Consider the following 12,203-nt stretch of genomic DNA (forward strand, 5'->3'; position numbering starts at 1 on the left):
ATAAATTGAGTGGAACCTAAAACTAAATTTGGTAACGCTGCGTCTTTTAAATCTGTAATCGAAAGCAATACAATCTTTTTTAATTTTACAGAGGGAAAAAATACTTTCAAAATACTTTTCAAATCAGTTTTAGCTGAAAATGGAAAAAAGTTGATAATAGTTGCCAATATTACAGATTACTCTTTTGTTAACTAGAAATTTTTGTACTTTTTTCTGAGATTGACCTAAAACAATTAGTGGTATTGACTCGTCATTTAAATATACGCCATTTTTCATATTTTTCAGACGTAGTTTCCTAATTTGGCAGCCAAAGATGTTGAAAATATATTGGAATTGCCACAGCACTTTGAATCCTATAAACTAAAAGTTTTTCTAACTTCTCCAATTTCCCTATACAGATTAGCAGCCCAAAAAAAAAAAAAAAATAATAATAATAAAAAAATGGAAATCTAAATAAAATATTGCAATTATGTTGTTTAGCTAATTCGACAATCCGAACCACTGTGCTTCATCTTTTGATCTTTCATTTGTTAAATAATTTTGTAGCGGGTAAGGCGTTAGCTGCAGGGGGCGGTATGCGTGTAAATATATATATTTATATATGTATGTGTGTGTATGTTTGTATGTATGTATGAGTGTGTGTGTTGTAAATATATAGAGGCATACAAATATACTATATATTAAATATATGTTTATATTTATATACGTTTCTTGTTTTTGTTTTCAGTAAACAGTAGTTGTTTTTTGTTGGATTTTCAAATGTACAATTGTTGTTGTTAATGTTTAATTTTTTTTAATTTAATTTAAATATATATATATATATAAATATGCACGTTTTGTTTTTGCTGGTTTCATTAAATGATGCTGCACTATTTTGTATTTAAATACATTTATGTATGTATATATAAATATGCTTTAATTCGCGTTTTAAGTGGTTTGTTGTTTGTGTTTAAGAGCAATTGGTTTTTAAATTTCAATTATTTTTAAATACGTATTTTAATTCTGTTTTGCTTCTACTTCCTTTCTTCTTTACATGCTTTCTACGCTTCGGTTCCGGCTTCTTTTCTTTTCGAGACAAACATAAATTAAATTTGACCAAACAAAACAAAATATTGTTAAACGATGAAGTTGTTTTTTAAGTTTCCGTGAATTGCGTTTATTCAGCTTTTTTTGGTTTTTCGAATGTTTTGTGAATTGATTTCAAAAAAATTAACAACAAAACACATGAGTTTAGGGGCTTTGGGACTAAGAAGAGAGTTTGAGGCCTGTGTGTAATTTGTTGTTGTTCAAAAAATTTTTAAAAATATTGCAGAATTGAATTATTGTAGTAATTATTATATATTTAGTTTTTAGCACGAAACGGCTGCCTCGCTTCCAGAATTGTTACATTGTATTTATTATTGTTTATAACATCAGAGTAGATTTGTTGCTTGTTTTTTTTTATTATTATTTTTATCGTTATTATTATTTGTAATAGCATTAATTAATAATAATAATTAATTAATAATAATTATAATAATTTATATAATAAACGCAAAATTGGTAAATAAAAAATAAAAATAATAATAATTAAATACAAATATAATAATCAATACACATGGGGGCGGAGTCGCGCCCACACCGTCCACCTGTCGCCTTTCTTCTTCCTCTTCTTTAAGTTTCCAATTTTTCAGTTTTTTCGACCCCCGGACAGGTTATGGGTAAGCCACCCCAGGACCCTTACAATCATAAATTGTGTGTGTGTGTGGTTTTGTTGTTTTTGCTGTTTTTTTTCTTGGATTTTTTTTGCTTGTTTAGTTTAAGTTTTTTTTTGTTTTTTGTTTTTGTGTTTTTTGCTTTTTGCGTTTTTGTTTTAGTTTCTGTTCTCTCTACATTTATGTAAATTATTTATATATATATATAAATTACAACGGAAGTGTCGGTGTGTTTGTAGTTGGTGTTGGCGTCAGCATCGACGCGGATGGAGGATAACGCAACGTGTGCTGCGACGTTGCCTGTTGGATATAATCCTGACTCGGATTATTCAAGACGCTATCCCGTGAGTTTGAATGTGAAGTGGCGCGGAGCAGGGTGACTGCCTCCCGTTCTGGACTACATTGTACACCGTCTAGTCATTTTTGGCGAGTTGATTTCTTCTTCTTTCGTTTAAAGAAACAACAACATCTGGAATATAAGGAACCACTATAACAGTTAAAAGAGAAAAACAATAGAGTTCGCATTAAAACGACAAAGCAAAAACACCAAATCACATCCATTTAACTCTCCAGAACTCATCTACATACTTCGTTTCGTCGACCAGTTCTACTTCGGGCTGTTGTGTGATGGGCGTGTTCGAGTGGCCAGCCGTGGGGTCGTCCGCGTTCAGTTCGCCATTTGTCGAACTCACAACCTGAAAGAGCAGAGCAGAACAGAAAGAGAACGAGAGAGAGAGAGAGAGAGAAGAGAGTTCCGCGGCATTAGTGAGAGAGTTGCAAACTGTTATACTAAACATAGAGTGGACAAATTAATATACGCATACACATACTTATACACATAGTATACTCGTATATGCATGTACATATATTTGATTCGTGTTTATTTTAATTGGTGGGCCATACATATGGACGCTAGACACGTTGCGCTAGTCAAAAAAAAAACACACACACACACTTTAGTATATATTTAAACAAAACGTATAACTAGGGACGACTTAAGCGCTCCATATTTTTTTTTGGAAAAAGCAAAAACATGTTCACATCGGCTTTCTATAATTGAAATGCGGGAGTGTGGATTTAGCGGTAATTCCTACAAAATAGAAAGTGTGCTACAGTTTCTAATAGTGGTTCTAATTTTGTATAACAGTTAGAAATATATTTGAATGTGTGCTTTTACTACGAAACCTTTGTGCTAGGAAACATTGCAGAAATGCGCTTTAGAAATAAATTCGCAAGTAGATTTTAAATATCTAATAGCTTCTATGGCAGTTCTATCTTCTAAAATATAGTAGAGAAAAATATTAAAAAGAACAGCTCAAAGATTAAAGATTCGAAAGTGTAATGAACTGAATTGAATTCAGTTGTGTTTATAATTAGTCTATAGAAGCTCCAAAAAAGAAAATCACATATTTTTAGGTAATACAGTTTTCCTTTAAGTCTCTTTTAGATTTTAAGAACTGGACCTATAGATTTTCCCTTAAAACTACAAATCTTTTTGGTTGTGGAAACGGGACGTGAGTAAGCGAGAAAAATTGAAATATAATTCAACAGTTAGTCTAGTTCCCATAAAATGGATGATTAGTTATGTCTGTTTGTCTGTCAGTATGAACACCTGTATTGCGAAAACGGTTGACCAAACCTGTTTTATAGACTTTCCTTATCCCTAAGTACTACGAGTTTATTTTATTTATCTGCTTTTCAAAGCTACATTAACCATATTTTGCACACAGAACGAACAAGCTATTATTAACCCATATTCCAAACTTTTTATTAGACAGTCACAGACAAATAAATAGTTTTATCTATATATACGTTTTCTAAAGCTTGCTCCTTCAGACTGAGTTTATAGACTATAGATGCTAATATTTGCAAACGAGCCCTCCCTTCTTAAATATGTCACATTTAAGGCTTTTTAAACGGATTAGATACAGTCTCGTTAGAAGAGCAAAAACTTAACACAGAGATTGCGCGGATTTTGGACTCGTTTGCAGATCTACACTCTTACTATTATACTCGTAAATACATACTATATCCTAGCGCTCTCACAATAACAAAAGCCCCAGAGACGAGCACAAAATGCACACGAAATACACGAATACAAGAAACATGGATCACAACAAGTATTTGTTTTAACTAAATACCTCGCGAATTGTTGCTAAGAGAGGCTCTAAATAGAAACATTTGGTAAATAAAACCTCGAATTGCATAAATTGTGGTATACAGGAGTGTATATATACAGTTTATTTGTTCATAGCAAGCTGCTGAGCTGCTGTATATCAATATAGGTATAATTATTTAGTAGTATAGGAGATGGTGGTGGGGGTGATATTTATTTCTTAGACGCATCTTCGTTGTCGCTTTTCTCATAATAAGCATCGAAGGGGCTATCATCATCCGAGCTTGAATCTTCGGGCAATCTCTGTAATAAGTTTTTGGTTTGGTTTCGGTATACAGAGAGCTCTATTCTCGTCACATATATTGGGAAGTTGGGGTAACTACCATTACGACGACATTTCTAATTGAAGGCATGCCTCGAGTGATAAATATGGTACATATGCTCGCGATCTATGCCGAATTCTCGAATTGGTGCAGATAATCTGAGCGATTGATTGGGTGAGACATGCAGTGTTTTAAATATTGCTCGACATGCACAAATATTGGGGTAGCCCGACCCTAATTTTGGTTGCCATGCAGTGCAGATTCATGGTAAGAACATGCGCAGTTATCAAAAAATATCTATCCATAGCAGCTATTTGAAAAAATCACTAACATTCATTTAATAAGAGATATGGAGATATAGAGGAAAAACTTGTCCAAAAAGAAAACGAAGTTTGTGGAAAAGCCGCACAAACAATCGAACAAGTACAAACAAACCGAACGAAAGTATAGGAGAAAACATCTGGGGTTTATATTCAATACCTTGTTGAGCTAATGTAGAGTAAATCAAGTGAAAACATTAGAATTGAAAAGGCCAAAAATATAACAGTCTGCGAGTAATTCAATGAGTAAGTATTTCATAGATATAAAGTTTTGTAATTGGTAATAATTATTAATAATAATTATACATAAGTAGGATGGCTTTAAGGGTCTATATACAAATACATTTCGAATTTCAGAACACAATGAACATATATTGATTATATTGATTATAGAAAACAGGCGAGCGGCAGAGGGTTAATGAGTTTCTAAATTTTCCTTCTTTGTACAATAAACAATAAATCGAATGAGAGAGAGATAGACGGAGAGAGTTTTACAATTTTGTGATTGTATCTAAAAACTGGAGCGTTTTTAGATTTCTGTGGATCTGCTTGCTGTGTCTGGAGTATTGTCTTCATTTTTTATAATATTTACACAAATCAAGTTAGGGTTGTCATCGTGCACAAAGACATGACGAGATCACGGCGACAATGACAACGACAACGACAACAACGAGCACAGAACAAACAGAAAACAGAAGTTTTGAGAGCAAGGCTGTCTTAAATTTTGATTTCAATCGAAATAGAGTTTAGTTTTTAGGCGACACAAACTTACCTGCACTGAACCATGCCGATCGGCCGGTGTTAGATTGCCAAGTGTAGCGCCTGGCTTAGGCACATCAGGCCACGCAGCAACACCTCCTTTGGCATTTGTCTGTTTTTGTACATTTTTTTGTCGTTGGTACAGTATATTCAAAGAGGTGGTAAGTAGTAGTAGTAGTAGGTGGTGATTGGTTGCAATTTTGATTGTGTTGGTCGGATTTTTGGTCGGATCAATCGAAGGAGCGAGCGAGCAATTGTTGGAAATGATTTATATATGCAATTCATTAATTATTCATTTTCGTTTATAGTCTTTTGTACAAAATAGTATAAAGGCAAACGAGCACTAAACTCTTCTAAGCTAAAAACTAAAGCAAGTCAATCAAATAATACTATAATAATCGTTTTTACAATCAACCGAAAGCCAAAAATGTACAAAAGCAAAACTAAGGAACAACATGTTTATGCAATTTTGTTTAAATTCAGACTACAATTAGGTGAGTTAAAAAAAATATATATATATATATATATATATATATATATGAAACAATAGAATAATCAAAGATACGTTCGCCAGCAGACCAGTCTACGGAGTATTACGCAAAGCCGTTATTTGTTAGTGTTCCAACTCTCCATTATTTGTATTTGTTTGTAAAGCAGTTTCCCTACAGCTGGCAATGCCTAACCAACGCACAGTACAGTGCTGACAACTTTCCATTATTTCTATGGGTTTGTAAAGCAGTTTTTCTACAGCTGGCAATGCCTAAACACACACATTTCTACAGGAAACGTTTACTGTCCATTTATCGTGGAAAAACAAATAACAAAAGCTAATTAATATCCTAGCACTAGAACTATGTAGCAAACATAAATAATTGTAAAAGCTTGGGCCTAGTCCTACACGCAATAAAACTTTTGCATACGTTTTGGATTATTTCTTAAACCACTTATTGTTCACACTAACCAGTACATAGAAATTTTTCAAGTCTACAACGTCTAACCTGAAGTATTATATATTCTTCATTCTCATTATCCTCTTCATCATCAAAATCAAAATACGAAACGTCCTAAAGCAAAACCGGTTTCATAGAGAAAAAGACAAAGGAATTGAAAGAAAAAAACATACTTTACAGACGAGGTATTGTTGTGCAGGAGGAGATAGTAAATGGAGGGAAAGCAAGAAATATATAGCAGAGACCAAAATTAAATATAAACAGAGCAAAAAGTTATGTTGAAGTAGAGTCGAAAAAACATTGAAAACTAACAGAAACGCAAAATCTTGAAGCTTTGCTTGTTTAAGAAAAGAAAAATAAAACTAGTATATAAATAAATTATTTGAGTAGAAAATTTTTTGCCTTATAACCGGGTATTAAAAATAAAACTATTATTAATATAGGAGGATTATTGATAACAAATCGATTATTACTAAATTTGGAAATGGAAACAAAACACAACAGCTTAATACATTACCTTAGCCGTAACATTATGACGATCTTTATTTGGTGAAATGATGACTTCATGGCCAGTTTGTAGAGATCCGACGGGCGTTGACTGTTGTGGTGTGGTGGTTGGTGGTGGTGGTGGTGTTGTCAATGATATATGGATGCAGTCGATAATTTTTGGTATTTTGTTGTTCAGATTATAGTTATTATAATGCATAGTAGTTGATTTTTGATTGATTTGTTTTTCATAGATTATTGTTTAGACACAGAAACACGCACAGACACATGAGAAACGATGTAGTTTTGTAGTTGACAACCAAAAAGAGAGAAGGTTAAAGAGAGAAAAGAGTGCGGTTATAATGGTTATAATCTCAGATCAGTTAGTTTTGAACTTAAGACTATGCTTACAGCTATGTATATATTTTTTAAATGTATTTGTTTATCTATAGAGCACGGTGGAGAGCAAGATTAGCAGCTTACAGCAAGCGTTTACCAACACTGAACGGGCGAGGCGAGCAGGCATTATGACTATTTGAACATACTATGTATTACTGCTCTGTCGGCACTTTTGTGATACCTTATCGGATTTATTTTTTGCCAAATGCGACGGCGGCGCATTCTTAATGACCTTCATTTGATCCAATTGTTCCTTGGTCTTTTATTTTTTGGCGTCAGAGTCGGTTAGGTACATAAATATACATAATAATTTTGTAGAATCTTAGAAATAATCAACAAGTGTATCGAAAACAAAATATAAACACAATTCAAAACCACTTCTCGAGTTAGTTTAACAAATAAAAACAACAGATTTTTTTTCCAGTTTTTTCAGCTTTTTGTTCTTTTTTTTTTTTTTTTTTTTTTTGGATTTTATCGTGGTAATTATATGGCAATTTCGGTTGGGTTTCCCTTTAATTTCACATTTGAATATAATAATAAAATATATATATTTATATATATATATATATATATATATATATATATATGTGTGTGTGTGTGTGTGTGTGCATGTGTGTGGGTTAGAACCGATTTTATAACAGTGCGTTGAAACATCAATCAATTTGAACAAACCGAGGCGCTGCCGGCATTTTCGTTTGGTTTGGGGTTTTGGGTTGGGCTTAGCCTTCGATTTCATGCGATAGAACTTGAAGTTGTTCGGTCAGCTATAGGTATAGGTAGTCACCGATTCATCGGAAGTTGATGGCTTTATATTAGATAGTCTATGGCATATGGCAGATATGTATTTGGTTCTATAATTGCATTCTCCTTTCCAAAACAATATCCAAAACATCTGCATAACTCTACTTCAATTCAACATGCGCCAACTACATAACTTGCTTTTGCCCCATTTTGAAATGATTTTAGAGTTATATATGAATTATTACTAATGATTTTCTTTTTTTTCAATTTTCTTTTTTAGATATGCAATTTAGGAACTTGGGGGCGTTAGAGATCTTGCTTTTTATGTATCCTATAAATTAAATATGATATTTAGAATTCGGCACAAATGCGTGTTGTGGATGTGGTTGGGGGTGTCAAGTTTTGATGGTAAATGTACTATTGTTCTGGTTTTGTCTTAATTGTAAACGAAGCGAAACAAACACCTACCATTGTCTTCCCTGTCCAATCGAACTCGCCTTCATCGGTGTAGCCCTTACGATCGAATAAGTCTTGAAACAGTCTTCGCAGAAAATCATAGTCCGGCGTTTCGAAAAAATCTAATCGCCGCACATAACGCAAATATGTTGCAAACTCTTCGGGGTGGCCGTCGCAAAGCACCTGCACATTATAAGAAGCATTATGTTACTAGCCTTGGAGTAATTAATTAAAGAACTCACCTCAATGGGCGTTGCACGCTTTGTATCACCGATTTTTTGATATCTCTCCTTGAGTGTATCAGCCTTCAGGCCTTGCCACGGCAGTGAACCTCTTAAGAAATACATAAACATATGACCCAATGCCTCCAGATCATCACGTCTCGACTGCTCACGTCCCATATGCGTATTGATTGACATATAACGTGCGGTGCCGGTTAGGGATTTATGCTCCCGATATGGTATATGTCTATTTGTATCTAAATCAATGTATTCTTTGGCCAAACCGAAATCTGTCAAGAGCATACGAATTTCACAAATATAAATAAATACTTATATCTTAATCTTGTTGAGGTAACTTACCAATTATGTGTATAATTTTTTCACGTTTTGTTGATGTTCTGCCAATGAGAAAATTCTCTGGTTTCACATCCCTATATATTAAGTGCCGACTATGAACATATTCGATCCGGTGGAGCTGTTTATGAATTCGATTTCGAAACAAAAATGTTATTAGGTGTTGCTTATGAGTATTAACCGAATAGTGCCAATGAGAGCTTAAAATGTGGTGCCACTTATAAACGCCCATTGACATCAGTTCGCAATACATTATCCGTTCTATAAAATATATAATTATATTTGATTCTGTAGTGTCTCAACTAGCATAAGTTGTTTTGATTGATTTGGATTGATTCGATTGTCTTCTGATTGCGAAATTAAAAATTATGTGAGCGCATAGAGTTCAACTCAAAAGTAAATATTTGTATTTTGCTTTTCTAAACTACATAATATGCACATGCAAGCAAATAAATATTATTACAATGAACGTTTTTGAATTTATTGAGATATTGAGATTTATTTATGATTAGGGCTTTTAAGCTAATTAGAATCGGCTAGATTATAAAAAGCGGCGGAGTTTATATAGTAGGTCAACATTATTAGAACTGAAAAGTAGAGGAGAAAGAAATAAAACCTCAACCAGGCATTACTATTTGGGCAAAAAAAGAGACAGATATAAAGTGAGAAAGAGAGAGAGCGAGTAAAAATTGTCAGCTCCCACACATCAGGTTAGTATTGGAAATAATATTAGGTAAAAAAAAAGTACCCCAAAAATGTATTCCACACAAAAAAAAAGGTGAGACCAAAAATAGTGTTGGTTGGTGGTTTATGCTTCAAACCATGTGTCGGTTAATTTTCCTTAGCTATTACCAGTGTTGTGTAAGTAGCGAAATAGCAAAAATGTGTAATGCAAATTATGTGTTCGTGCTAAGAGAGATGCGCGTGCCTAAAAAATGTCTATGGATTTAGTTATTTAAAAGTTGTTTTTATTTTGGTTGCTATTACTGTAGTTGCTATTTGGGTTGTTGTTGTGATTGGTTGGTTGTTTTTGTTGTACTTACTAATTGTATAGCTATCAGAAGTACGCTCTTCAAAGTGAAACGTCTGCCGCAAATATCGAATAAATCTTCAAGTGATGGACCAAGTAACTCCATAACAAGAGCATTGTACTTGCCGCATGGGCCGAAGTAATATACTTCTGGTACACCCTCTGCTACAGCCAACAATATACATATGTATATATATTTATTTATACATATACACATATGTGGATATATATATATATATAAATGGTCAAGACGTAAAATGGTTTGTGGTGGTGGTGGCATTGGCAGTTATTGGTGTTTGATTGATTGGTTGGTTGATGTGATTGAGGTTGAAAGTGAAAAATCAGCGGTATATCATATTTTTTGGTTATCGATTGTTTTATTCAGTGTTGGGCAGCGCATAAAAGTTGCATTGAGTTTTGTTGTTGTTGTTGTTTGCCAGCAGTACGAAATAGTAATATGCAAAAATCGAGAGAAGAAAGAAGAGAGAAATAGAGAGGTGAGAGCAAAAAGAAAAAATATTTTAGATATTTTATTTGCATTTTTTTTCCAAAATTTTACATAACAATTTTTTAAATGGACGGTTGGGCGGCGTTCGCACAACAAGAGAGTAAAACATATATATATGTAGAGCGAGCGAGCGAGAGAGAGAGAGAAAGGGAGAGAGAGAGAGCGATTGAGACATATATGTATATTATATATGCATAAACGACTCATGGAGGTTAGTTTAGCGCGTCTTACGTATATTACCACCTTTCTTATTATTTTTGCATTTTTCAGTTTTTGTTTTATAGTATATATATATATTCATTTTACAGTAAAACTGTGCTATGAACAACAAGAACAACAAAAATAGAAATTCTCGAAGCATATACAAGGAAGCCTGTTACGACCAACTCAAAACGCACACCGCTTTTTTCCTCAATATGCCCTCCTGTTTGACTTCTAATCGAAGCTATAACTGTATCGTATACACTCGGGAGTTTGTGGATCACATTTTGTATAACAGTGCTAAGCTGTGGTTTGTATAACACTTAAGGCTAATATAGAAGCTGTTAAAAGCGAACTCATTTCTTTTTCCTTTTTGGAAACGAATTGCTTTTGCACGGCAAACTTAACATTAACATATGTATAACAGTTATGTGTTGCTATTGCTTATTAGATTTATCTTGAAGGACACTTGCGTATTTATAAATATTCTTTTGAGTTGTGTTAGTAGTTAGTTAAAAATCATAGAGCGCATACAGAAGTTTCTTTACGAAAACAAATCAAAACAGCAACTAAATTATGGTAAGTAACGAAACTGTTATAAAAATGCTTTGTGGTTTTGTTTTGTATACTTATGGAAATAGTATGTATATATTGTTTATGTTGGAAAGGAATAGTTTATCATTTATTTACATAAAGTGTAGTTCGCCTAATGACAAGAACGCTTTTCTTTTACATGCGTTGCTTTTTTTAAGGAACGTTTTCTTTGTAGGACGTTTACAATACACTTTTTAAAGAAGCTACGTTAAAAAATAATAATTTAGATATATATAATAAATAGTTTAAACTACAACATATTCATTTTTTCATTAGTTGGCAGACTTCATTTTAATTTAAACTACGAAAACAAACAAAAAAAAAACTTCTCTAACGTTCATTGTGTTTATAGAGACAAAATAATACGTGGGCGCCGACTTATCGAAAACTTTAAGCTGTTGAGACACTTTATTTATACAAACAAAACTCAATTATAGAATAAGTAAACGAAATTCACGGATTTCACATTGTGCGGAAGATTTGTGGAATACTTCTATACTACAGAGAACGTAATATATGGGATTGTTGCTTATTATGTACAACTGTCTGTCATATATTAGACATTATGACGTGTATGTGCTTAAACTGTAATACGCTACGTCATTAACTCACTTTGACATCTAGCCGAAAGGGATTATTCAACAGACAACTGAATGGCATATGCAGTGTTTCTAGGGTGCATCTCTACGAAACTGTTAGAGAGAGGACAAAACAAAACTGTTGTTTCTACATTCAGTGTACTTCGTCATTAAAATATACATATGAGATTGTAAACAAATAACTGTTATACAGCTGAAAGCAATTTTCGGACACCTATTTGAAGTGCAATTGTGATGTCACGGTGTTAGGCTATGAATCTGTCATACATCAGAAGCAGTTATCTGGTGAAGCAGATTTTTAAAAGGTGCGTTAAAACTGTTATAAGTGACTATATTCACAGTGATTTATCTTGAAATACCACTTGCGCAATGGATTAGTGTTGCCAGAGTCTAAAGCTACGAAATAGCTGAGGTAGTTTTTTTTTTTTACACATAACTGTAATACATAATAG

The 12,203-nt window shown here is 33.2% G+C and overlaps 1 protein-coding gene across 6 annotated transcripts in view; it reads right to left on the reverse strand.

Annotated features, from left to right (window-relative positions):
* Positions 1 to 1,828: 1,828 nt before the first annotated feature.
* Positions 1,829 to 12,203, reverse strand: part of LOC115623692 (casein kinase I) — a 32,654-nt gene continuing 22,279 nt past the window's right edge. For 2 of the 6 annotated variants that reach the window (XM_030518166.1, XM_030518164.1), the window contains 8 exons: positions 8,826 to 8,940; positions 8,487 to 8,755; positions 8,257 to 8,427; positions 6,680 to 6,760; positions 6,211 to 6,276; positions 5,226 to 5,324; positions 2,283 to 2,389; positions 1,829 to 2,181 (listed from right to left, as the gene is read on the reverse strand). In XM_030518166.1, coding sequence (XP_030374026.1) covers positions 2,112 to 2,181; positions 2,283 to 2,389; positions 5,226 to 5,324; positions 6,211 to 6,276; positions 6,680 to 6,760; positions 8,257 to 8,427; positions 8,487 to 8,755; positions 8,826 to 8,940 — 978 coding nt within the window. In that variant the 3' untranslated portion in view covers positions 1,829 to 2,111. Of the gene's footprint in view, positions 2,182 to 2,282; positions 2,390 to 5,225; positions 5,325 to 6,210; positions 6,277 to 6,679; positions 6,761 to 8,060; positions 8,120 to 8,256; positions 8,428 to 8,486; positions 8,756 to 8,825; positions 8,941 to 12,203 lie in introns of those variants that run through there. The other 4 variants (XM_030518165.1, XM_030518167.1, XM_030518168.1 and 1 more) reach the window with 4 other exon arrangements.

The sequence above is a fragment of the Scaptodrosophila lebanonensis genome, unplaced genomic scaffold, assembly GCF_003285725.1.
Source record: "Scaptodrosophila lebanonensis strain 11010-0011.00,11010-0021.00 unplaced genomic scaffold, SlebRS2 tig00000053-arrow-pilon, whole genome shotgun sequence".
Classification (NCBI taxonomy): Eukaryota; Metazoa; Arthropoda; class Insecta; order Diptera; family Drosophilidae; genus Scaptodrosophila; species Scaptodrosophila lebanonensis.